This window comes from Nannospalax galili, unplaced genomic scaffold, assembly GCF_000622305.1.
Source record: "Nannospalax galili isolate Female #2095 unplaced genomic scaffold, S.galili_v1.0 scaffold634, whole genome shotgun sequence".
Lineage (NCBI taxonomy): Eukaryota > Metazoa > Chordata > Mammalia > Rodentia > Spalacidae > Nannospalax > Nannospalax galili.
The window spans coordinates 332534-359836 of record NW_008336853.1 but is presented as its reverse complement, the minus strand read 5'-3'; the positions used below and the strand labels follow the sequence as shown (position 1 = coordinate 359836).

The following is a 27303-nucleotide window of genomic DNA, read 5'->3' as shown; positions in this document are numbered from 1 at the left end:
AGCTGGGCTACAGGGAGACCCCATCTTAAAAAAAAACAAAAAAAACCCCAAACACGGGACCAGATATATCTTCCTAAAAAATGAAATGTGTGTCAGGGATAAGAAAGACGGTTAAGAACACTGGATGCTCTTGCAGAGGACCCAGGTTTAGTTCCCAGCATCCACAGCCATTCATAACTCCAATTCCAGGGGATCTGACATCCTCTTCTGGCCTCCAAGAGTACCAGACATGCATGTGGTACACATACATATATGCAGGCCAGACTCTCATATACATAAAATAAATCATAACAAAAAAGGTGTGCTTCATGGATCTGTTCTACCTTGGCCTTGTCCTAACATTCTAGTATCTTAGAGAGAAAACCACTGGAACATTCTTCACAAGTGATTTGCAAACATAAAGCATACTGAATCTGAAAGGTACAATTATAGATAGGAGAAAGGATGTTTTAAAAAATAATTTATTGGGGCTGGAGGGATGATTAAGCTTTTAAGAGTACTGGCTGCTCTTGCAGAGGACCTGACTTCAATTCCCAACACCCACCCACATGGTAGCTAACTGTGCATAGTTCCAGAGGAAACCAACACTCGGGAGGCAGGCGGATCTCTGTGAGTTCAAGGCCAGCCTGGTCTACATAGTGAGTTCCAGGACAGCTGGGGCTACAAGGAGACACTGTCTCACAAAAAACAAAAACAAAAACCCCACAAAAAAACAAAAAAACACAAACAACAAAGAAACTATCTTTTAAAAAAAGTGTGTTGAGCCACTTTTTTTAAAAGTGTGGTGGTGCACGCCTTTAATCCCAGCATTTGGGAGGCAGAGGCAGGCGGATCTCTGTGAGTTCAAGGCCAGCCTGGTCTACATAGTTCCAGGCCAGCTGGGGCTTCAGGGAGACCCTGTCTCAAAAAGACCAAAAAAAAAAAAAAAAGTGTTGAGAGATGACTCAGCAGTTCAAAATGCTTGCTGCTTAATCATGAAGACAAGAATTTGGATCCCAGCTCCCACGTCAGGAGGATCAAAAATGCCTGTAACTCCACCTCCAAGGGACCCAATGCCTTCTTCTGGCCTCTGCAAGCACACACACACATATGCACTCCTCCATACTTCATTTTGGGGGAAACAAAAAAAAGGGCCAGGCATGGTAGAGTGTGCCAGTAATCCTAAAGCTGGAGGTGCTCAGCCTGGACTACATAAGGTTCTAGGCTCAAAAATAAGAAAGAGATAAAGACAGAGAAGAAAGAGACCATTTGTGATTAGTCACAACCAGTAATAACAGATTCAGGTGAGAATTATCAAAAGATGCTCAGTCTGACAAGAAATATGGATATTCGGTTTATGAAACTATTAAAAGGGAAAAAGTAACTTCTTGTAAAAGCCTGCCAGATACCACCAAAATCAGCCTCTCCAGCAACAGGACACACCACATGTTTCCTGAGGTATTTTTGCCAAATACACATAATTTGAATCTAAGCAGGAGGACACAAGCAAGTCCCAATTAAGGGGCAGTCTACAAAATAACTGGCCAGTACTGCTCCATGGCATCAAGGTCATTGAGAGAAAGAGGAGACGAGCCACTCTGGATGAAAGGGGACCACAGAGAGACAACAGCTGAATGCAGTGTGTAGCCCGGTCAGGCCCTGGGCCAAACCGGCTTTTTTTTCCTTTTGTTCCACAGGACACTGGAGGGTTAGATAACAGTGCTGTAATAATGTTGGTTTCCTGAGCACGAGAATTACACTGTGGTTATATAAGGCGTTTTTTTTTTTTTTTTGAGGAAATATACGCTGAAGTATTTAGGAGTAAAGAGGCCTTAGAAATGCAACTCGCTCTCAAATGGCACAAAGTCCTACGGCCGTAAGAGACACATGTGGAGTGAAGAGAGCAGCACACCTGTGCTCTTCCTACACCAAACAGTCGGGGACAGTGACCAGCACCAAACAGGTAAGGTAAAATTATGAAAGCCTAAAAAAGCATACCACTCCTTCCTTTTATGTGAAAACACACCTGACAGAAATGAAATAAGACATTTAATAGGGCAGAAAATCAGAGCGCTTACCGAACTTCAGACAGGGCCTGAAATACACTCAGATGCAACCACTGCAATACTTCTTCTCCCCAGTAACCTCTGAATGCTTCTGAGGCAAGGATAATAGGAGGACTTTTTAAAAATATATTTATTTTTATTTTATGTATACAAGTGTATCGCCTGCATGTATGTGAGTGCACCCATGTCCTGCAGTGCCGGCAAGGTCAGAAGAGGGCTTTGGATTCCCCTGGAACTGGAGTTAAGGACAGTTCGTAGCCACCATATGGGTGCTGGGACTCGTACCCGGGTCCTCTGCAAGAACAGTCAGTGCTCTTAACTGCTGAGCTGTCTCTCCAGCCCAATAGGAGGATTTATAAGAGAAAATAATCTCTTCTAAAAACCGTAAACCCTCCTGCTGGTGCTCAATGCTTGTCAGTACCACGCAGGGTCCAAACACTTCAACACCACTGGGTTAAGAACAGCAAGTAAGCTGGCATCAGATCACAGAGCTACTAAAACAAGTGCTAAAGATGCTCATGGCCAAAGCCTGGTGTCTGATCAATGGCTGCTTATCACTTACCAAAGTGTAACCAAAGACTTTGGACTCCACACCATCACACACACAACTGTTCACTGAAGCTAAAAATTATTTAACACTGGCACAGCATGGTGACACACGCTTTAATCCTAACACTTGTGAAGCAAAGCCAGGCACATCTCTGTGAGTTTGAGGCGAGCCTGGTCTACATAGTGTGTTGCAGGCAAGCCAGGGCTACATAATGAGATCCTATCTCAAAAAAATAATTTAATACTTGGGCCAGGTATGGTGGCACACACCTAAAGTCCCAGAACTCGGGAGGCAGAGGCAGGCAGAACTTTGAGATTGAAGCCAGCCTGGTCTCTATAGTGAGTTTCCTGGAATGCTACAGGGAGACCATGTCTCAAAAAGACCAAAAAACCCCAAAACAAAAAACCACTTGAGGCCGGGTGTGGTGGCACACGCCTTTTATCCCAGCACTTGGGGAGGCAGAAGCAGGCGGATCTCTGTGAGTTCAAGGCCAGCCTGGTCTACGTAGTGAGTTCTGGGACAGCTGGGGCTACAGGGAGACCCTGTCTCAAAAAGACCAAAAAACACACCCACTTGAAAGCTATGTGCTACCTGGATTACTACAATTGCCCCACACTATGTAAATGAGTGCTAAGACACGAATTCTTCTTTTATAAAAGGGAAATCAAGGCAATTATTTAAAAATAGCAAGACAACTCATAAAAAGCACATGAAAGCACAGGTATCTCACACAGCTGTTAACTATTAGCCATTCAGACTACTGAAGTTTCTTTGATATACAAGAGCTAATCTTACAGGGTAACTCCAGGCCTGGGTGCACAGTGGCGTTCTTGACCATCGGGGGAGAATGACGACCATCATCCATGTCCAGCTCTGTGCACTGAGCTTCTCCGTGGATTACAGCCAGCCCCAGACGCAGTCTCTCAGCATAGGACTGGGCCCTGAGAGGAAGACAGTGATGGGCAATGGGGACATCCACGGGAGGACTCTCAGCCTCGCTGACCACTCTACTGACCACATGACAAATGCTGTTCAATCTTTCTGGGACACAGAGAAACATTTTTATAAACTAGCCCAGAATATAAATGCCTCAAGGGCTAATACCAGATTCTAGACCATTTTCATTGTATTCTTTGCCCATATTTCTTTTCTTTTTATTTTTCTCTCTAAATTTCCATAACTTTGATCAAAAATACGCCTCTAAAACCAATGTCAGGCAGGGGGTGGTGGCACAGGCCTTTAATCCCAGAACTTGGGAGGCAAAGGCAGCCTGGTCTACAGAGCAAGTTCCAGGCCAGCTGAGGCTACAGGGAGACCCTGTCACAAAAAAACACAACAAACAGTGCTGGGCTGGAGACGTGGCTCAGTTGGCAGAGCGCCCCTCCAGCTTACAGGAGCACTGGGTCTGAGGCCTAACACTGTATAAACTGTGTGGTGGCACATGTTTGTAATTCCAGCACTTGAGAGGTAGAGGCAGGAGGGTCAGAAGTTCAAGGTCAGGGCTGGAGAGATGGCTCAGTGGTTAAGAACACTGAATGTTCTTGCAGAAGACCTGGGTTCAGATCCCAGCACCCACGTGGCAGCTAACAGCTGTCCGTAACTCTAGTTCTAGGGGATCCGACAGCCTCTTCTGACCTCCACGGGCATTGCACGACACGAGTGAGCTTCCCTACATGCAGGCAATACACGCGTACACATAAAATAACCATATTTAAAAAAGAAGTTCAAGGTCATCCTTAGCTATGTAGGGAGTGTGAGACCAGCCTGAGACATAAGCCCCTGTCTCAAAAAAACAAACAAAAGCCATTGCCCAAGAAATGTTCATAACTTCACTGCTTTCCTGAGAACTTGAAGAATTCCGTTTCCCAAGAGAAAACCTGAATAACTCAAGTGAGGCACCCACAAAGTCTGGAGGCCAGAGATAAAGCTGTCCACTGGCCTTGACAATGACGTGAGGGAGAACTAGAGCCCACGAGCTTTGATTGGTCACGTTACAATAGCTCTGGATTCCCAAGCTAACTGACTCCAGAAACATTCAAAGGGGTTTGGAAATGAAGGCGTGCTTACCTCTTTGCAGCATCAGGAGACTTAGCTACAATGACTGCATTTCTGTAATTTGGAATCTGGATTTGGAGGAAAAATAAAAGCAATACTGAAAGATTATCAAAAACATTAAATCTGGATACTACTATTACACCTTTTCTTCTTTTAATAATCCTATCTAGTAACCAAATACACTAGCGTTCATTTACACACTGACATTTTCTCATTATTTATCAATTAACATCATTGCAAAAGCACTGCAACATCAAAGAAGATAAAATACAGTTCTTAAAGCCTTCCTCCTAGACAACAGAAGCAAACTGATCCTTAGAAGGAAATGCACGTCCTCACATCTTCTGAAAACATGACCCTCCATGACTAAAGGCTGAGCCTGTCTGGCTGCGGCAGGCACTAGGCCTGAAGGGAGCGCTCCTGGGATGTGCCTTTCAATACTGAAATCTGATACCAGGGAAAACTAAATAGGATCTTTGAGGACAGTGGGATGTCTGCTGGTGGCTCCTCACTTCTTCCTGGATATACTGAAGCAGGAAAGGTGAGGCTCTAAGGTTGTCCACCGGAAAGCTGAAAAAGCCTTGAATTTCCTTTTGGTGAAGGTCCATAGTGATAATGTGAGTTAAACCTGAAATTTTAAAACAAAAAATTACAAAGTTCTCCCCTACATGTTAATGGCCACAGTGGACACAAACTAGATGCTCAACTCCTGCTTCCTACCAGAAGACTGAGGCGGGGGATAGTGAACAGCTGATGCAGACTCTACTGTTAGCCTTAATAAAGCAAAATGGTGAAGAACGCCCAGCCTAATGCCAAGGAGCCCATGACCTTCAACAGGACAAAGAAGTAAAGCTGAGAGATGTGTTTTCTGTACTATTGTTACAATCTCCCTCCTCCAGAGTGAGCAAGGAAAGAAACATGAACATGGGATAAACATGAAGCAATAACAGGTATAAAATACCTATTCGTAAAATATAAAGATGCATTAAGGGACTGTGGCCACAGCACACGCAAAAACGAAGTAGCAAGAAAGAAACTCACGCAGCGCAGGTGAGATGCAGATGTTGAGAATGACCTGTGTGCTGAGTGGTTTAAGATGCACCTGACAGAAAAGCAGGGTGAACAGGTGTCTCCTAATCAGCAGGGCTGAACAGCAAAGGGGACCTCCCGACACTTCAGAAAGGCCATCAGGCGGGGAAGGACGAGCACAGAAACGGTAGAAGTACTAAAAGGAAACTTCAGCTTAATGCGCTAAACATCGAGAATATACGTAACTGGGCATGGTGGCATATGCCATTACTCCCACAGCAGAGGTAGGAGGATCTCTGTGAGACAGGTCAGCTGGGGAGGGTTTACAGAGCAAGTTCCAGGCCAGCTGGGGCTGTATTAGTGAGACCCCATCTCAAAAAACAAACAAAACAAAGCAAAAAAAAAAAGTAGGCTTTTCAGGCAAATTCATAGACCTAGACCTGAAACTTGAGAGATCACAGAACGACAAGCCTGCCGGTTAAAATGTGGATGACAAGATGAGATGACAAAGGACAGAACAGCCCAGAGAGAACACCGAATAAAGCAATGTCACTCAAAAGACAAAGGAAAACCAGTAAGAATTTAGTGTCTCAGTTCTCATATCCCTAACCAAACCACGTGACAAGAAACAAGAGAATGTCATCCTCCAACAACATGCAGAGAAACAGTCCCCAAACCAGATACCTGAGGTGAGACCTAACCTGCAGTGGGGAAGAGGAAGGGGCTGCGCTCTGCACTGGAACCAGGGTCCCTGCTGACACTCACCTGCTTTTGCCAGCATGGATGCCAGAAGCTTGCACACGATGGAACCTCTCTTCCTCATCTTGCTTTGCTTGCTATAGGGGAAGTAGGGGATGACTCCAATGATGTTCCTGGCACAGGCAGTCTTCAGTGCATAAGCCATAATCAGCAACTCCATCACCGCTGTGTTCACATCCCTGAAACAGTGGCAATTTATATTTTGGGGCACAGCCTACACATTCACCCCAGCAAAGACATCAGCTTCAGCTGTTTACCTGAGGTAGCCAAGACAGTGGGAAGGCCTCTTACCATTACACTAACTCATGGTGGCACATCATGAATGTTCATAGGGAAGGGCAAGGACTGGCCTTTCGGCTGAGTCAGCTCTAGTTTTCACCTACGGGGATTCAAACCTATAGCAGTGGTGCTCTCTTACCTTTGCCTGGCTCTTTTGTATCAGTGGTCACAATTACTTGACACCTGCTGGCACTGTGCCAGGGATTCACTCAGGCCAGGGTAAATGCCAAGGGAAACAGCCATCTCCTCAGCTGTCATTAACAGAAAGCATTTATGTCTCTTTCTCGTGGGGAGCAGAATGAGAAGACCTTGGAACTTTTCAAAAATCTCCCTATAGCCGGGTGTGGTGGTGCACGCCTTTAATCCCAGCCTCTGAGTTCCAGGCCAGCTGGGGCTACAGGGAGACCCTGTCTCAAAAAGACCAAAAATAAGCCAAAAAATAATAACTCCCTGCCCTGTCTCTCCCTGCAGCAGAGACCTGACCTGTAAGGCTTGAGGAAAGGCTGGTTCCCATGGTGATGGATGTGGGCTGCTCTTACTCTGTATAGGCAGATCTATCCTTCTGAAAGTCAGCCTGAAGTTCCAAGCCCCTACCCCCAACCTCCTGGGGATCCCCAATTCATTCTCAAATACCCTCTTCTCTAGGGCCAAGACTGTGTGTCTGTTCCCCACAAGTGTGGAGCAAACTCTTTGGGTATAATTCTAGAACAACAGGTACAAGTGAGGCTGCCCTCGTTTCTGCAATGTGTGATCCTGCCATCCATCCAGCTGAGGCGTCAGTTTCTGAACAGGTACAGCAGAGTGAGACCCTCAGAGAGGCTATTCAGTTGGCAGGTCACCAGGCCATTTTCTCCGGGCTCTTCCCTTCTCTCTCCTTTCTCTCCCTCTGAGATAGGGTCTTGCTACACAGCCTAGGTAGATCCGGAACATATTATGGAGTCCAGGCTGGCCTCTCTTAAAGGCAGTTCTGTGGGAGAGCAACTACAAAGACTTCCTTTTACTGACAGTTTTTTACTACATCAAACCCATGAAACTTCTAACCTCATCAGAGTAATCTGTATTTCTCATAACCAATACGGGATTCTACGATTAAAAGCATCTCTCTGGCTCAGGGGTTAAGAGCACATACTGCTCTTGCAGAGGACTAGAGTCAGTTCTCAGCACCTGTGCTGGATAGCGTTAGTGTCAACTTGACACACCTGGGTTGAGAGAGCCTCAATCGGGAAATTGCCTCTATTGGACTGGCCTGTGGCCATGTCTGAAGGGCATCTTCTTGATGAGTGATGTGGGAGGGCCCAGCCCACTGTGGGTGGTGCCACCCCTGGGCAGGTGGGCCTGTGTTGCATAAGAAAGTAGGCTGAGCAGGGGCCAAGGGAGCAAGCCAGTAAGCAGCGTTCCTCCATGGCCTGTGCTCCAGCTCCTGCTTCCAGGTTCCTGCCCTGAGTTCCTACCTTGGGCTCCCTGATGAACTGCGACTTGGGAGATGTAAGACAAATAAACCCTTTCCTTCTCAAGTTGGTATTGGTCAGAGTATTTTGTCACAGCAATGAAGAACAAACTAGGACAGCACCCAAGTCACCAAGAGATCCAATGCCCTCTTCTGCCCTCTGTGGGCACCATCATATGCCTGGCATACACTCACACAGGCACCCACACATACACACAAATTAATAAATCAAACAAAGTAAAACCCATCACTCAGAGGCTGTAACTGACTTCAGGGTCAACTCTGAGAGCACGGAGGCAGCCTCCTTCCGGACCCTGAAGTGCCCCCTTCGCCAGTTGTCAGGAGCAGTTTCCTCCTTCATATTTCCAAGTTAATAATGCCCAGGTCAGGTAACAAAGGTCAGAAGGCACAGTGAGTTAAAGAAAAAAAAGCAATCATTGAACACATACAAGTACTTGGGAGTTCATAATATTTGGTCAATTTTAGTTCAATCACCGACTCAACAACTATTTATGGAGCAAAAGAAGGCGTTGGATCCCCCAGAACTGGAGTTACAGACAGTTGTTAGCTGCCATGTGGGTGCTGGGAATTGAACCCAGGTCCTCTGCAAGAACAGCCAGTGCTCTTAACCAGAGTCATCTCTCCAGTCCCCAAATATACTTATATCCTTGTACATTATATCCCCTAGAGGAGAAGTGTGGCTCCCAACGTGAGATCACCAAAACTGGTGAGCCTTGTAAACTCGAATGTTAAGCAGGAAGCATGTACATGTGGGGTCCACACCAAGGCTGGCCACCTGATGTCACATACTCCACAGATAAGTCCTCCACTGCTGTGCTCCTCGTCAACCTCAGAAATAGAATTAGAGCATCTTACCTTCTGATACCGTGTGACTCTACAGAGGATCCACAGGGTGCGCCCTCGGAAGCCAGGCCACAGCGCCAACAGCACAGCTCAACTAGAAGTTAACTTAGTAGATTCTGGGAGAATAGCTACACAAGTACTGAGTTTTTAGCTGGTCTTGCCCTGGCGTTTTATTTTGGTTTTATAATACACAGTTTCACTACGTAGCCCTGGCTAGCCTGGAGCTTGCTATGTGGATGAAAGTGGCTGTCATGGCATCTATACTGCACAACTGCCCACTAAAGGGAGGCCCAGAGTGACATGCTGATGTATTGTAATGAACAACTTTTGAGGAGTCCTGATTTCAGAATTGACCAATTTCAGTTATTTTCAATTTTCCATACAAGGGTTTTTCTTTCTCTCCATTTTTCCTCTTCTCAATGACCTATGGAAAAGAATTCAGCATCCAGTTGGGCATGGTGGTGCACACCTTTAGTCCCAGCATTCAGGAGGCAGAGGCAGGCAGATCTCTGTGAGATGGAGGCCAACCTGGTCCCCATAGTGAGTGCCAGGCCAGCTGAACAACAGGGAGTCTCTGTCTCAAAAATGAATTCAATACCCTCCAGCCCAAGGCTAAGGAAAGCCTCTCAAGCCCCAACCTCTGTTTGTCAGGAAGGTGACAAAGGGGCCTTTGCCACACTGACTTTATCCTCTGTGGAAATACTGGTCAAGCAGGACAGAGGCAGCTGCTTCGTGGCTAGCAGGGTTAGAATAGCTGGCAGGCTGCTTCGTTCATCTGTTCTCTCGGAACGTTCCAAGTACATCCTGCTAGTCCTTGGTGTGTACGCAGGACAATCTTGACTACTTTACTGACAGTTTTTCTCTTCTAGAGGGTACTCATACCCTATGTTAAACTCAGCCCTGACTGCTCTATTGTTTCAGATAGGCAAAAACTCATGTGAGGCAGGGAAATAAGACATGATATATTCATTTAATATATCCATTAATTAAACTGGCCAAAGAAAGACACAGTAGTGGAATAGGATTTACTCACCCCACTCCAGCAAAGAAGTCCTAAATGGTATTTTTAATAGTATTTAAAAGTTATTTATTTTATTTTTTCATCTTTTTGAGACAGGGTCTCCCTGTAGCCCCAGCTGGCCTGGAACTCGCTATTTAGACCAGCTGGCCTTGATTTCACAGAGATCCGCCTGCCTCTGCCTCCAGAGGGCTAGGATTAAAAGTGTGTGCACCACACCCAAGTCATAGCACATATGTAGAGGTCAGAGACAACTTACAGGAGCCTCTCTCCTTCCACCATGTAGGTCCGAGGGATGGAGCTCAGGTTGTCAGGCTTGTGGCAGGTGCCTTTACCCACTGGGCCATTTTATTGGTCCCCTAAATGGCATTTTAGTAAGTCTGACATTTCATGTCAACATGCGAGAATCTGCACATAAATATGAAAATTATCCTTCCAAAGTCCTTTGTAAGTTCCATATTTACTTCACTGTTGCACCCCTCAGCAGAGCTGGAGCTTCCTTCAGTGGCACCACCCAGTTCAACAAGCAGCATACTTCTGTACTGCCCCTTAGTGTTTCCTAAGATTAAACCCGTCCTCAGCACTCAAAACTTACTATTAGTCAAAAAAATATGCTGCAAGTTCTCTCAGTTGTTTCAAGAACTCCAAACCTATTCTGAGCAGCATTACCAAAAAAAGAAAGACACTATACATGGTGTCGGGTCTGCAGGCCACTAAGCTCACTCAGATGCTCAACTTTGGTCTGCTTGTCTAAAACCAGTTGTGATAACCTTTTTTTTGGTCTTTTTGAGACAGGGTCTCCCTGTAGCCCCAGCTGTCCTGGAACTCACTATGTAGACCAGGCTGGCCTTGAACTCACAGAGATCCACCTGCCTCTGCCTCCCGAGTGCTGGGATTAAAGGCGTGTGCCACCACGCCCAGCTCCAGTTGAGGTATTTTACAGTTGTGGTTAAGAGCACTGGCTGGTCTTGCAGAGGACCCAGGTTCAGTTCCTGGCACCCACATGGCAGCTAACAACCGTCTATAACTCGATTCCAATAAAGCCTACATCCTCTTCTGGCCGCTGAGGGCAGTGTCCCTGCAAGTGCACTTATATACACGCAGGCAAAACATTCACATGCATAAAATAAAAATCTAAAAATATTTTAAAATTTTTAAAAAAAACTTGCTGGGCATGGTGGCACACGTGTTTAAGACCAGCACTTGGGAGGCAGAGGCAGGTGGATCTCTGTGAGTTTGAAGCCAGCTTGGTTAGCTTGGTTTCCACAGCAAGTTCCAGGCCAGTTGCAGATACAGGGAGACCCAATCAAAAAAGCCCCCCCCCCAAAAAGTAATAGTAAGACATAAGTAGTCTCTATTCTACTGTTAGTACTAAAGTATTCAGTACTCAAGATAAAGTATTGGTTTCTTATAACAAATCCAATAACCTTTTGTTGTTGTTTTCTTTTGGTGTGAGTTTTAAAAAATATTTTATGATTTTTATCTTTATGTGTATGAGTGTATTGTCTACTACATGTATGTAAGTGTACTTTTGTCATGCAATGCCCACGGAGGTCAGAAAAGGGTGTCAGATCCCCTGGAACTGGAGTTACTGATGGTTGTTAGCTGCCATGTGGGTACTGGGAACCAAACTGGGGTCCTCTGCAAGAGCAGTCAGTGCTCTTAACTGCTGAGCCATCTCTCCAGCCCCCTGGTAGGCATTTTAAGAGAGGGTCTTTCCTCCTGCTTCCCTCTAGTGAGTGTTGGGATACAGGTGTGTACCACCATGTATACCACCCCATGTACCACTACCCAACCCAATAACCTTCTTTACCAGTCACACGCATCACGACACAACACGCCCACTCTCTCTTCACCTTTCTCCGGATGCTTCCTTCCTTTTTCAACCTCCATCATTTTAAAAGACACAGGAAATTCAGGCCAGTGAGATAGCTCAGTGGGTTAGGCCTTTTGCCACCAAGTCTGACAACTGAGTTCAATCTCTGGGACCCACATGATGGGAAGAAAGAATGACCCAAAGGTTGTCCTCTGACTTCCACAGGTGTGCCATGTGAGTGTGTGCATGCACACACACAAATAAAATATAATTAAAAAATTTTTTTAAAAGACACAGGAAATACCAGGTGAGTCTGGATTTTGCCTTGATGCTGTTTAACAGACACCAGAAAGAGAACTGCAACTCTTTAAAAGTCGCCAAAGAAACAACTAACGGAAGTGGTGTCCTCAGGACAGGCATGCATCTGCACCCATGCCCGTTCTCTTCAAGGGCAGAGGGGCCTTCCACGGCTAAGACCACAAAACATAATTCTCATGACAGCTGAGTATGGTGGGAAATACCTATCAAGTCCATTACAGGAAGCTGAGGCTGAAGAGTGAGTTTGAAGCCAGTCTGGGCTATACAGAAAGATCCTGTTTTTTAATATTTTATTTATTATTTTTATTTTATGTGTATGTGCGTATTACGTGCATGTAGGTAAGTGCATCCATGTCGTGTAATGCCCACGGAGGACAGAAGGGCTGTTGGATCCCCTGGGACTGGAGTTGTGGACAGCTGTTAGTTGCCATGTGGGTGCTGGGATTTGAACCCGGGTCCTCTGCAAGAGCAGCCAGTGCTCTTAACCACCAAGCCATCTCTCCAGTCCCAAGATCCTGTTTTTTAAAAAATTCTGGCTATTCTACAAAAGTTAGTCTCCTTACACTAGTAAACTGCTCCCAATTGCTTCCTTTGATCACATTTTCTTTTCTTTTTTTTGGGGGGGGGTTGTCTTTTTGAGACAGGGTCTCCCTGTAGCCCCAGCTGGCCTGGAACTCACTATGTAGACCAGGCTGGCCTTGAACTCACAGAGATCTGCCTGCCTCTGCCTCCTAAATGCTGGGACTAAAGGTATGCACCACCACGGCTCAGCCTAGGTCACATTTTCTAATACTTTTAAGAAAAAAACGAAACAAAGAATGCTAACATCCCCCTTAACCATTAGCAGATCTGCTTTCCAGGCTTCTTTGTCCCTCCCTGAAAGACAGTCACGTACCATCGACCCTTCATTGGTAAAGTAGTCTTCTGTCGCTCACCCAGGGCCACTCTACACCACTGGTCTTCAATAGTCATTCTGAACACTCTTGGCTGCCATGAGATGCTGAGGCCAAGAATCACACAGAGTACAACCTTTAACCTCAAAGGACATAGCACCATGCTGTTCCTAGGGAAAAACAGCCTCTAGGCTGACTTTGGTGTTTGGAGATCACAAACACAGGGAAAGGGTCACAAACAGACAATGCTCTTATTACTGCACGTTATGGCAGGGCACAGCTCAGTGGCAGAGACACCATCTAGCATGCACAAAGGAAAAGAAACAGCCTTGTTTTGCCCTGACAGTGGACTGACTTCGCACTCACAGTAACACATAAGAACAGTTTAGCTAGGCAGGATAGCTTAAGCCTTTGATCCCAGCACTTGGGAGGCAGAGGCAGGCAGATAGATCTCTGTGAGATCGAGGCCAATTTGGTCTACACAGTAAGCACCAGACCAACTGGGTCTATAGGGAGACCCTTGTCTCAAAAACAAAGCAAAAAACAAACCAAAACAAAACAGTCTGAGTTATAACCAAGAACTTGAAAATAATACATAGAAATCCAAACTCTGAGACTGGGACTATCAAAAGTTTAAAGCCAGCAAGCCTGGGCCACACAGCAGACTGTCTCAAAACCACACAAAAAAAACACTAGGATGTTGCTCAGTGATGGCAAACAGCATGTACAAGGTCCTCGGTTTCCTCCCCACCCCACCCCACCATTTATTCACTAAATAAACAGTCACTGTGGACCTGCAATCAGGTAGTGTCTGCGTGCAGGACAGCACGGAACAAGGAAAATCTCCCATAGCGAGCTTGTTCTAATGGGGATGCAGAGGGGGGACACACCATCATAGGAGGTGTGGACACAGTCATCCTTCTCCACATAACACACGACATGAAAAAGTCATGGATTCTATGGTTAGATGCCCACCAATGGTTTGCCTTAAAAGCAAATGTAAATACATTTAAGAGAAAAGAAACAAAGTAGTTAATTTTGGTTGTCAACTTGAACAAATTTACGATCATCTTGGACACATACTCTAGATATACCCACAAGGGTATTTCCAGAAATGTTTAACTGATCAGGGAAGACCCACCATCCTATGGATTTGGGTCCTAGACTAATGCAACAGGAGAACACACCTATGTCAAGCAGCTCACAACCCCCTGTAACTCCAGTTCCAGGGGAGCCAATGCTTTCTTCTAGCCTCTGTTCCAGGGGAATCCGAAGCCCTCTTCTGACCTCCGTGGCATTGCATGACATGGGTGCACTCACATACATGCAGGAGATACACTCATACACATAAAATAAAAATAATAAAATATTAACAAAAAAAATCTAAAATTAAAAAAGGAGAAAGTGGCTGGGCATAGTTAAACATGCCTTTAACCCAGCACTCAGAGGCAGGGGGATCTCTGTGAGTTCCAGGCCAGCCAGGGCTGCACAGTGACACCCATCTAAATAAATAAATAACTTGGGGGGGGGGGGGAAGCAATGCAGAGAGATGGCTCAGCGGTTAAAATGCTTGCCTGTCTTCCAGAGAACCCAAGTTTGGTTCCTAGCACCACATCAAGCAGCTCACAACTGCCAGTAACTCCTGCTCCAGGGAATCCTATGCCTTCTTCTGGACTCCATGGGCACCAGGCATGAACATATATATACATACATGCAGGCACTCACACACACATACCATGTTCAGTCCCCAACACCACCCACACACACACACACACACCGCTTTCTCTCTCTCTCTGTCTGTCTCTCTCCTCACACCCTAAAAGATGGTTTTCTCAGGGGTCAGGGTCTCAACCCTCCCAACACATTATGAAAATGAGAAGCCTATAAATCTGCTCCCCAACAGCCCTTCGGCCATCTCTAATCAGCAATGCAGCTCACAAGCTCCAGTCATTAATGTCATCCAAGCTGTACAGCCTATCTAAATGAACAGGGTCTCTGCTGTGAGATCCACATTCTAGTTTGTTTCTCCATTGCTGTGACAAAATACTCTGACCAATACCAACTTGGGGAGGAAAGGGTTTATTTAGCTTACATCTCCTGGGTCACAGTTCATCAGGGAGCCCAGGGCAAAAACTCAGGGCAGGAACCTGGAGGCAGGAGCTGGAGCACAGGCGACGGAGGAACGCTGCTTACTGGCCCCTGATCAGACTGCTTTCTTATGTAACCCGGGCCCACCTGCCCAGGGATGGCACCACCCATAGTGGTGCCACCCACATCACTCAGCAATCAAGAAGATGCCCCGCAGACATGGCCACAGGCCAGTTCCATGGAGGCAATTCCCCAATTGAGGCTCCCAGGTGTGTCAAGTTGACACTAAAGCGATCTAGCACAGATTACAACCATAGTTTCTCACCTCAATCCTCAGGGATGATTATGAAAATCAAACGACCGAGCAAAGGTTTCTGAACACAGTTGTTCAGACTGGCACAACCACCCCCAATGCATGCACCATGTCTTTTCCTAGAGAAGGAGAATCTACAGTCAAAGTACAAATTCCAGGTGTCAGCACAGTCCAAGGATCAGCGCTATCTCCTAGACATTTCTTCCAAGACATACAGCCTTTGTATCGTAGAGCCGGTCAGGGCAGCGAAGAGGCTCTGCCACCTGGTCCTGTCTTTGCACTTGGACTTCTGTATATGGGGAAGATTAGTGACAAAGCTGCTGTGAGGGGCTGAGACAGGTTCTATTTTTGACCTTGGATACAGAGCCACAGAGGGGCTCAGCAGATGCTCAGCAGTTAAGAGCACTGGCTGCTCTTGCAGAGGACCCGGGTTTGACTCCCAGCACCCACATGGCAGCTAACAACCATCCTAACTCCAGTTTCAGGGGATCCAATGCCCTGGTGTGACCTCTGCTGGCATTGCACAACATGGTGCGCTTACATATACGCAGGCAATACACTCATACACAAAAAGAGCCACAGAAGCAGGCAGTCTAAGTCATGCCCAGGAACACTGTCCACCTTTGAAGTAGGGTCTCTCATTGGTCTGGAGTTTACCAATTAGGCTAGACTGACTAGCCAGTGAGCCTCAAGATCTACCAGGCCTTTTGCAAGCTCTTTACCAACTCAGCCAAACCCTCAGCCTCTGCACACTGCTTTTGTTCTGACTGTGTATATATTACTTATCCCGTGACCCTTTGGTCCTCACCGTCCTTGAGATCCAGCCTTCTCTAACCCCTCAACAGGGCCAAGAACAGTGGTTGTGAAGGGTACATTCAGAATACCCAGTGCTGGGCTATGTGAGACGGTTTCAAACAACCAAAAAACTTGAAACAACCAACCAAAAAAGAAAAGTGCTCAGTACCTTGACAGCACCCATGGCCACTCCTATTACTATAAGAATCCACACTGGGGGTGGGGTTAGGGTTGAAGACACGGTTCAGCAGTTAAGGGCACTGGCTGCTCTTGCAGAGGAACTGGGTTTGGTTCACAGCACCCACATGGCAACTAAAAATCATCTGTTAACTCCTGTTTCAGGGGGATCCGATGCCCTCTTTGGGCCTCCATGGGCATTGCATGCATGTGGTGCATGTATATATATGCAGACAAAACACTCACACAAATAAACAGCACAAATTTATAATTAAAACAAAACAAAATCAACCCTGAATTGTTATTCATATGAAAAGCTAATGCACGACATCATTAAGGTGTCTCAGGGGAAGATGGATGCCTAATGCAGTGCTCTTACCTGGGTATTGTCTGTATGATGAAAATATCTTGGCCTCGAACAGACTCTTTGATTTCAACTCTTGTTTCTGGGGAAAAAAAAAAGTTCTCAGGCTTTAAGAAAAGCACTGCATGACACGGTACAGAGCATTCAGAGTGAAGAGGGTTCCAAACCATCTTACTTGGTACAACCAAGTAGATTCTTAACCAACTTCAGAAAATACATATATTAAAAGTAGTCAAGCTGGGGGAAAAACCAAAAATAGAAGAAAAAACTAAACAATGGATCCATGTAGTCTCAGGATCCAAAAGACTCCACAAACTACGACCAAAATGAAGCTTTACAGAAGATGCTTGAGAAAGCGTCTGCAGTAAGAGGCTGAAGGCCGACACTGTACCCCTCATATTACTCCTTCAGCAAACGCTGAGGCCTCCTCTGTGACAGACCCTGTGCGGAGGACCTGGAACAAAGACAGAAATGAAGGTGGACCTCAGAGTGACCCGACATGCCAGACAAATCAGTCATGATAAATGACAGGACAAGGACAGTCTCGCAGCAAGCTGGCATGCAGCGAAGGGGTAGGGGAACACGGGAAGCTGGGGCAGGTGTGGTCACTTAGGCCACCTGGGAAGCAGAGTGACTGAGAGGAAAGAAGTCATCAGGAGGTCAAGAAGCCAACCACACAGAACTCCAGATTCTCTAAGTGGGACGGGAAAGGAAAGTCATTAGAGAATTTGACGTTGGGAACAGTGACAGATGTTTTCTGTTTCTCAGGGTTTTTTTTTTTTTTTTTTATTTTATGCATGTCTGTGTGCAGGTGACTGTGGAGGCTAGAAGAGGGTGTTAGATCCCCTGGAGCTGGAGTTACAGGTGGATATGAACCACGAAACATGGGTGCCAGGAACCAATCTCCAGTCCTTTGTAAGAGCAGTAAGCGTTCTAAACCACTGAGCCATCTTCAGCTTTGAGTGACATTTTAAAAAACAATTGCTAGTGGCACACACCTTTAATCCCAGCACACAGAAGCAGAGGCAGGCAGATCTCTGTGAGTTCAAGGCCAGTCTGGTCTACATAGTGAGTTCTAGGCCAGCTGGGCCTACAGAGAGACCGTCTCAAAAAAAAAATTTGCTGGCTACTATGAGGAAAAAAACCTGTGGTAGGGCAGAAGTAGCAATATGGAGGTCTAGGAAGGCTACACAGAGGCAGGAGCCCAAGGCGTGGTGATGGATGTGACTGAACACCGGCATGTAGGTGGGCAGAGCAGATCCAAAGGGCCCATGACTGAAAGCAAGTAGATGCCAGGCTCTGGGGCAGCGGAGGCCAAGCACCTAAACCAAAAAATCTGAAATACTCCCAAACATGAAACCTTTTCGGTGCTGATGACACTCAGAACAAAAGCTTTGGATTTTGGTCAGTGGCTCACAGAACTGATGCCACGCCGCTCTGAAGTCCGACCACTTTTCTTCTTTCTTCTCTTCCACCTCTGTGGGATGCTGACGAAGCCTCATCCTGTTCTCTCTGGCGCTTTGGGTGTCACATGCTTTCTCTGCCGCTACACCCACTTTTTACCATGTGCTGCTTGCTGAACGTGCGGCCTACCTCCAAGGCATAGCTTCTCTCTTCCTCTTCTCTATATCCCTCTCCTGATGGCCGTCAAGAGTTGCGGCTGGCCTGCGTTGCTGCTCTTCTCTTAAATAATAAAAAATTCCTGGAGCTTAAAAAGTTTTGGGTTTTGGAGCATTTCAGATTTGGGATGTGTAACCAAGTCTATGTTAATATTTCTAATTCTAAAAAACTTTAAATCTGGGGGCTGGAGAGATGGCTCAGTGGTTAAGAGCACTGGCTGCTCTTGCAGAAGGCCCAGGTCGATTCCCAGCACCCACATGGCTACTAACAACTGTCCGTAACTCCAGTTCCAGGGGATCCAACACCTTCTGACCTCCATGGGCATAAACACAGGTGCACTTACACACACGCAGACAATACACTCATACACATAAAAAATAAAAATAGCCAGGCGTGGTGGTACACGTCTTTAATCCCAGCACTCGGGAGATAGAGGCAGGCGGATCTCTGTGAGTTCAAGGCCAGCCTGGTTTACAAAGGGAGTTCCAGGGAAGCTGGGGGTAAAGGGAAACCCTGGCTCAAAAAAACCAAAAAAAAAAAAAAATATATATATATATATATATAAAAAACCCTCTGAATCTGGAATACATCTGTTCCCAAGGATTTCAGATGCCAGACACTCAACCCGTGGCAAAGAATCAGTAGTTAATTAAGAATATTTGCATTTTAATGAGCTTGGGGACATAGGAGATGGCTCAGCAGTTAAGAGCACTGACTGTTCTACAGAGGACCAGGGTTCGATGCCCAGCACCTACATGATGGCTAACAATCATCTTAACTCCAGTTCCAGGGGATGTGACAACCTCTTCTGACCTGAGGGCATTGCGTAACACAGATGCACTTATACACAGGCAGGCAATGTACTCATACACACAAAATTAAAATAAGAGGGCTGGAGAGATGGCTCAGCAGTTAAGAGCACTGACTGCTCTTGCAGAGGACCCGGGTTCGATTCCCAGCACCCACATGGCGGCTATGAACCATCCTTAACTCCAGTTCTAGGGGAATCTGAAACCCTCTTCTGACCTCCGCAACATCACACGACATGGGCGCACTCACATACATGCAGGCAATACACTCATACACATTTAAAAAAAAAAAGAATATTTTTCAAAAAGGAATTGTGCCAGACATGGTGGCACATGCCTTTAATCTCAGTACTCAAGAGGCAGAGAAAGATGGATCTCTGTGAGTTCAAGCTGGGGCTACGGGGAGACCCTGTCTCAAAAAGACCAAAAAAAATAAAATAAAATAATCTGTGTATTCAAGGCCAGTCTGGTCTACACAGTGAGACCAAAACTAAAAATAAAATAAAATAAAATAAAATAAATAAATAAATAAAATAAATAATAAAATAAGATTTTAAAATTTTTATTTATTTTTATTTTTTTGTCTTTTTGAGATAGGGTCTCCCTGTAGCCCCAGCTGTCCTAGAACTCACTGTGTAGGCCAGGCTGGCCTCGGAACTCACAAAGATCTACCTGCCTCTGCCTCCCAAGTGCTGGGATTAAAGGCATGTGCCACCACACCCGGCAAGAAATTTTTTTAAAAAAGAATTAACAATATAATAATTCTCCATATAATCCAGAGAGAAGCAAAACTGGTTTACCAATCTAGCGTGAGTCTACAAGAGATGTGGAAAAGTAAAATAAAAATGGGCAGAATTTGAGTGTGTACAGGTGTGCATGCACATGTGGGTGTGTGTATGTCAAAGTAGGTGTCTTCCTCAACCATGTTCTGCCTTAGGTTCTGAGACAGGGTCTCTCACTCACTGATAGGTTGGCTGGCCAGTGAACAACAGAGATCCACCTGTCTCTGCCCCTCCACTGCTGGGGTTACAGGTCACATCACCACACCCTGAGTTCTAACATGGGTGCTGAGGATCTCAGTAAGCACTCTGAGCCATCTCCTCAGCTCCCGAAGGGAGCCTTTTTTTTAAATTTTAATTTTTAATTTTATTATTTTTATTTTATGTGTATGTGTGTATTGCCTGCATGTAGGTAAGTGCACCTGTGTCGTGCAATGTCCATGGAGGATAGAGGAGGTGTCAGATCCCCTGAAACTGGAGTTACAGGCAGTTGTTAGCTGCCATATGGATGCTGGGACTCAAACCCAGGTCTTCTGTAAGAACAACCAGCGTTCTTAACCTCTGAGCCATCTCTCCAGCCCCCCAAAGACAGCTTTTTAACAAGGCATCACTCCTAGTACCAGACTGCTCTGGCTGTCATTTGATGACCTAGAAAGTAAGCACAGGAACTATTTACTAATAGAACCCAATTTAAAAAGATTCTAGAAATGCCGGGCGTGGTGGCGCACGCCTGTAGTCCCAGCACTTGGGAGGCAAAGGCAGGCAGATCTCTGTGAGTTCAAGGCCAGCCTGGTCTACATAGCGAGTTCTAGGCCAGCTGGTGCTACAGGGAGACCCTGTCTCAAAAAGACAGAAAAAAAAAAAAGGCCAGCTATACCTAGCTAGTATAAAAAACCAGAGGGAGGGGCTAGAGAGATGGTTCAGCAGTTAAGAGGACTGACTGCTCTTGCAGAGGACCCGGATTCCGGACCCTTCTCATATAAACCTACAGCAATGGCAGTAGGCAGACAAAAGCCCAGCACAGAACTGTGGAAATGAACAGCAGGCCCCAATCTTAGTTGAAGAATTACTGGCAGCTGATTACTGCTGGGTGAGGAAGAGCTGATCTTCTCTCGAAGGGAGACTCTAGATAGGCTGACTAAACCCCAGAGGATGAACTTGCACTGAGGGACATCTGGGGACACTAACTTTACATAATAGGCCTTAACACAAATGACAGAAGGTATGAACTCCAGTGAGGGGGCTATGGGAGGTGCCAGAGGGGAAGGGGGTATGAAGATGATTTTCTGTATGGAATACACAAAAATTCAATTAAAACAAAACAAAAACATCACTATTAAGGTATGATTGCTGCATCTGACTGAAGCAGGGGGATCACAGTTCTAAACCAGACTATGCTCCACAGTGAATTCCAAGAGAGCCAGGGCAACATGGTGAAAACCTGTCTTGGTGGGACACACACATATGTACATACATACATACCCCCCAGGGCCATGGACACAGATGGATGTTGACAGGGGTGTTGGGAGCTGTTAGTCTATTATGTACATTGAGCTGTGGCAGGCTTACTGAGTTTGTGTTATGCACACCAGTACCTAATCTGCCAAATCAGGAGGAATGTGTTTATATGGAGAGCCTCACAACACCTGACCTGGAGGCAATAGTGGTAGACAAAATGATCAAAGAAGCCTTTGAAGTATTTGACCGCTCCTTGACCCTCAGATACAGGTGGGAAAACAGCTGTTGAAACTAATTGAGTTCTTCTGTATAAAAAGGCAGAGCTGAAATAAACCGGGGCTGCAGTCTCTACTGACAGCCCTCCCAAGTATCTTTTCTGTCTCTTGTTTTTTCTTTCAATCCTTACTCCCCCTTTCAGGTACTGTCCGTCTTGGCCAGCTGCCACCGGCACAGGGGCATCACGAATGATGGACATAAAGCTGGTGCTCTTGAGACTTGGGAGGCAAAAGCAAGGGGATGAGGAATTCAGGGCTGTCCTCAGCCACACAGCGACCGTCAGCCTGAACCCCAGCACTGAGGAGACAAGAGGATCGGAAGTTCAAGGCTGATCTCAGTTACATAGCAATTTTGTGGCCAGCCTAGATTACAAGAGATCCTCCTTTAAAAAAAAAAGAAAGGGGGAGGGAGGCCTGGAGAGACGGCTCAGCAGTTAATACCACTGACAGCTCTTGCAGAGGACCTGGGTTCAATTCCCAGCACCCACATGGTGGCTACAAACCGTCCTTAACTCCAGTTCCAGGGGAATCCGAAGCCCTCTTCTGACCGCCTCAGCATTGCACGACACGGGTGCACTCACATACATGCAGGCAATACACTCATATACATAAAAAAAAAAAATATTAAAAAACAAAAGCTGGTGTGGTGGCACACTCAGAGGGAGGCCCTATCTCAAAAAGACAAACAAACAAAAAAATAATAAATAAATAAATGAAATGACTTTAACTCACCTCCATTGGTCTCCTGGTATACAACAGATTTCCCCAATTCAGCACCAAGACGCCTGTTACACAAGGGAAAAAAGAATTTTAAAACTCTCTCTTTTAAAATCTTCCAGTTCTGCTGGACCTGGTGGTGCACGCCTTCGATCCCAGCACTCGGGAGGCAGAGGCAGGCGGATCTCTGTGAGTTCAAGGCCAGCCTGGTCTACATAGTGAGTTCCAGGACAGCTGGGGCTACAGGGAGACCCTGTCTCAAAAAGACACACCCCCCCACCCCCCCACCCCCCGCAAAAAGCTTCCAGTTCTACTAGATCTGGTGGCCCCTGAAGTCTCAGCATCTGGGAGGCTGAGGAGACTTGCTGTGAGTTCACGGCAAGCCAGCACCGTCTCAAAATAAGTAGGCAAGACACAGATGGACCAGAAACTCAATATATAAAACAGATAAAGTATTTATAGATATTTGTTATTTATAAGAACTTAAAACCTTTCTGGAACATGGCAATAAAGAATTTAGAGTTCAACAAATGAGGCAAAGCCACTGACTTTAAAGTGTGTTCCTTCCCTCGGGCTTTCTCAAGGCAAGGTCATGTGTAGTACATTTGACCCAATATAAACAAACACAAGCCCCTAGTTTAAAGTTAGTTATTTTACTTGGCCTCAGTAAAAAAGAGAAATAATCAGAGGTTAGAATAGAAAAACTAGGTAGCAGATTGCAAAAGAACTGTTTTCTTTCTTTTGAGACAGGATCTTACTATGTTTGGTATTTGGCCTGAAACTCAGAGGTCCATTTACTTCTGCCTCCTTAGTGCTGGGCTTAAAGGCCTGAGCCACCACACCCCGCCAAGAATTGCTTTTCTTACTCGCCCCTAAACTCACTTAGAAGTCCAACTGAAAGGCTGGGTGTGGTAACACACACCTTTAAACCCAGAATTATGGAGGCAGAGAAGGCTGATTTCTATGAGATCCAGGCCAGCTGGGGCTACAGGGAGACCCTGTCTCAAAAACAGGGGGGGAAGGGGGCTGGAGAAATAGCTCAGCGATTAAGAGCGCTGGCTGCTCTTCCAGAATCCGGGTTCAGTTCCCATCACCCACATGATGTCCAGTAACAGCTCCTAAGCCCAGTTTAAAAGGATCCACCGCCCCTTCTGACCTCTGTAGGCACTGTACAACATTGGGTGCAATACACATGAAAACTCTGTAGCCACTGCTGGCCTGTAGACCAGGGTGGCCTCGATCTCACAGAGATCCATCCACCTCTGCCTCCCAAGTGCTGGGACTAAAAGCAAGCACCACCACACCCAGCTTGTAGCTAAAGATTTTTGAGATGTCCTGACAATGACTTTAAATGTTCAAGACTGGAGTCAGGACACACATCTCTAATGTCAGCCCCCAAGAGGCTGAGGCAGGAGGATCCTTACTGGGGAGGCTGACCTGGGTCACACATAATGAAACCCTCCCATCTCAGAAAACAAAAACCAAACACATACACGCATACTAAAAAAACAAACAAAACGGGCCAACCCATGCACTTTATTTTGTATTTCTAACATGTTTGTTTCAAAAAGGACCAATAAGGCAACTTCCTTTCTATCAGAACTCCGGGCTTCTCCAAAGATCAAGAGGCTTTTTAGTAAACAGGTGTTGTCATTGAGAGGCCCTGCTCCAGAAGGATTTGTCTCCACTATCTCCCACCGAGTTCAGGCTCTCATTTCTTATCCCTGTCCAAGAGAATCACCCTCGGTTTGCAAAGTTCAGAAAAATCACGTCCCTCACCCAGTGTCAGAGAGCTGATAAGAGGCAAGCCTGGGAAGGCATCTCAGGGCCCCAAAGGCCACCTGAGGTCAGAGGCATCTTCGGTTCAACGCACACTAAAGCAACGTCTTGCCTGAACTGACCCAGCACAGAGCTGACTGAACAAAACAATCAATCCCGGCTCTCCCTAGCCCCGACCTCCGTACTTCCACACCTGAGGTCTGGGGCTAGACCCGCAGCAGCGTTCTTATCGGTTCATTAAGAACAGGGAAGGGCAATGGTCAGATGCAGAAGACAACTCCCAGCACAGGGCATTCATTAAGAAGGGGGGGGGTTCATTAGGAAGGGGGATTCATCAAGAAGGGGGTTCATTAAAAGGGGGGCTCACGAAGGGGGATCATTAAGGAGGATTAGGAAGAGGGCTCATTAAGGGGGATTCACTAAGAAGGGGAGTCATAAAGAAGGGGATTCACTAGGAAGGGGGGGGATCACTAAGAAGGTTCGGAGGCCCTGGGAGGGAGGGCATCGGGGAGACCCAAGGCCGGGGTACCGGGCTCTGCCCAGCTGCAGGGTGCAGGGAGTCCGACCCCGGGAGGGACCCCGCTTACTCGGTGATGCGCTTGGCCAGCTCCGTGCAGGCGGCCGTGGAGTTGGCTGAGAAGACTCGGTAGCCGGTGCGAGCGGCGTTCATGGCCGGAGGGGCGGCGGGGCGGGCTCGCGGGACGCGGAGGGCCGAGCACGCGGATAGGGGGGGCAGCAGCAGCAGCTTCTTGGGCATCGTCCGGCCCGAGGCGCGGTGACGGATGCCCGCGCTGGGCCGGGACCGGGCGTGGGGGCAACGGAGGAGACCCACAGGAGAGAAGGGGTAGGGAGCCCGCAAGCGCCTCCGAGCCGGACACCAGGCCGCGCCCCCTCCAGGAGACCGAGACGCACGGCTAGAGCGTCCTCTCGGCCGCCATGTCAGAAAAGGGCAAGGAGGTGGGCAACACCTGGCAAGCCTGTTCTCCTGAGAGATGCGACACGGAGCCGTGAGGCCGCCTGATTCTGAGTCTCCTAGAAGAGGTATTTTATATTCAAGCTATTGGGTGTCACAGCCACGCTGTGCAATGGTCCCAGACGTCTTCAAATATTCCTGCCAGGAGCCAAGATGTCGGCCGCCAGGGGGCGTGGAGACACTCTAGTTCTGGACCTCTATGGTAAATAACTGCGCTGGTGCCCTCCTATGCGCATGCGCTTGATTGGGATCTATTTGAAAAGTGGAGGGCGGGGTTATTTGGAGCTTCTTGCCGGCAGTTCTAAAGTGCTGCGAAGTTGGTCGGCTCCAGATCCTCGTCGTGAAAGGTTTCCTAAGGCAAGGTAATATATTCATTTATCCTTGTGAGCATGTCTTCCTTCATAACTAGGATGTAAGGATTATAAGCCCTAGTCGGGGACCATAGCAGGAAAAGGGCAAATAAACTCTCTACTTACCCTATAACCTGTTACCTGTTCAAGAGGGGCCCCGTCTTCCCCTCCCGTTCTTTCAGTAACCGATGTCCCTTTCTCTGTCTTCCTGCTATTTCAGTATTATCCAAGGACCAGATACCAGGTGCATCATAACACAGGGGTGAAGACACAGTGTCTCCAAGATAAAATGACCATTGATCGAATCTTACGCAAAGAAAAGAACTGAAGAATACCACATTCATGCTCTAGCAACCCCGTGAGAGCTCGACCTTCCCTTGTTTCTGGGGCAGGCTGATCTCTGTGGCAGTGTTTCCCCTCTCCCACTAAAGCCTTCTGTATGTTCATGTTCCTTGACTATTTGTTATTTGTTTTTATTTTTGAGACAGCATCTCCCTGTAGCCCCAGCTGGCCTAGAACTCCCTAGGTAGACCAGGCTGGCCTTGATCTCGCAGACATCCACCTGCCCCTGCCTCCCAAGTCCTGGGATTAAAGACTTGCCTCCAACACCCCCCCCTGTTTTTTTTTTTTTTTTTTTTTTTTTTTTTTTTTTGAGATGGGATCTCTCCCTGTAGCCCCAGCTGGCATTAAACTCACTATTCTGCCTCAGCCACCTCTGTGCTGGGGTGAATCAGAACACCCTACACCTTCATTTCCACTGTCACTGATGTGCTTGATCTCATACTGTGACAAATACTTGAGGAAGACATGTCAAAGGGAGTAATTGTGTATTTGAGCCCATGGTTTCAGCGGTGTCAACGGCCAATCCAGGGTTGGCTGAACCATTGCTTTGAGTCTGGGACAAGACAGCATATCATGGCAGGAGTCCATAACCAAGGCTGCTTTCCTCATGGTGGCTAGGAAGAAAGACAAAAAAAGAGGGCCTTGGACAAGACATAGCTCCCAAACACATGCACCTCCTTCCCCTAACTAGGCCTCACCTACCACAGGTCTGCCACCTCCTAATGTCTATTTAAATTTTGAAATCATCTATGGATTAAACCACTACTAGATCATGAATTTAAGGGGTGTGCTTTATTGTCCTTTCAGGTGTCTCAATGCAATCAAATTTACAGTCAAGGTTAACTGTAATACCCTCATAGAGATACAGTGCAGTTTTCCATCAGATTAGGAGCTAATAAAGCCAGGGGTCAGAGAGGGGGCTAATGCCTAAAAGTACTCTCAATCCTAAGGGGAGGCAGAGTGGGAGGCATAATTACTTCATTCTAGGGGCAAAGCCATTAACCGATTACATTAGCTCACCACAGTTACAACAGACCAGGGGCAGGTCAGTTAACAAAGAAGTTTTCAGTTAACAAAAAGTTTCAGTTAGGAAAAACAAGTTTCTTAGAATTGTAGAAACAATGGGATCCATGGAAATGCTGGAGAGGCCATGCTACCTGGCTATTTGTATGTATATTTCCCAGCATTGTAGAAACAATATACCTAGGACTAGTTCTGCATGGCTGACTGCAGAGGGGGTGGGGGTGGGGTAAAGCAAAAGTCAGCTAGAGCAAAATGGAGTCAGCTTCGCCATTTCATAACCATCATACCGAGGCAAAAGTTCCTGTGTTTGGCATCAAACGCTCTTTAGCACATGATCCTGTTATCTTAGTGCTTAGTATTTCCTAGAA

General features: G+C 46.6%; 1 protein-coding gene across 1 annotated transcript in view; it reads right to left on the bottom strand.

Annotated features, from left to right (window-relative positions):
* Prpsap1 (phosphoribosyl pyrophosphate synthetase associated protein 1) overlaps positions 1-25145 on the bottom strand; it is a 31905-nt gene extending 6760 nt beyond the window's left edge. The window contains exons 1-7 of the mRNA XM_008831342.3: positions 24835-25145; positions 22484-22536; positions 16826-16892; positions 6445-6617; positions 5163-5278; positions 4663-4718; positions 3391-3536 (exon numbers count right to left, since the gene is read on the bottom strand). Coding sequence (XP_008829564.1) covers positions 3391-3536; positions 4663-4718; positions 5163-5278; positions 6445-6617; positions 16826-16892; positions 22484-22536; positions 24835-25004 — 781 coding nt within the window. The 5' untranslated portion in view covers positions 25005-25145. The remainder of the gene's footprint in view (positions 1-3390; positions 3537-4662; positions 4719-5162; positions 5279-6444; positions 6618-16825; positions 16893-22483; positions 22537-24834) is intronic.
* Between the last annotated feature and the right edge of the window lie 2158 nt (positions 25146-27303).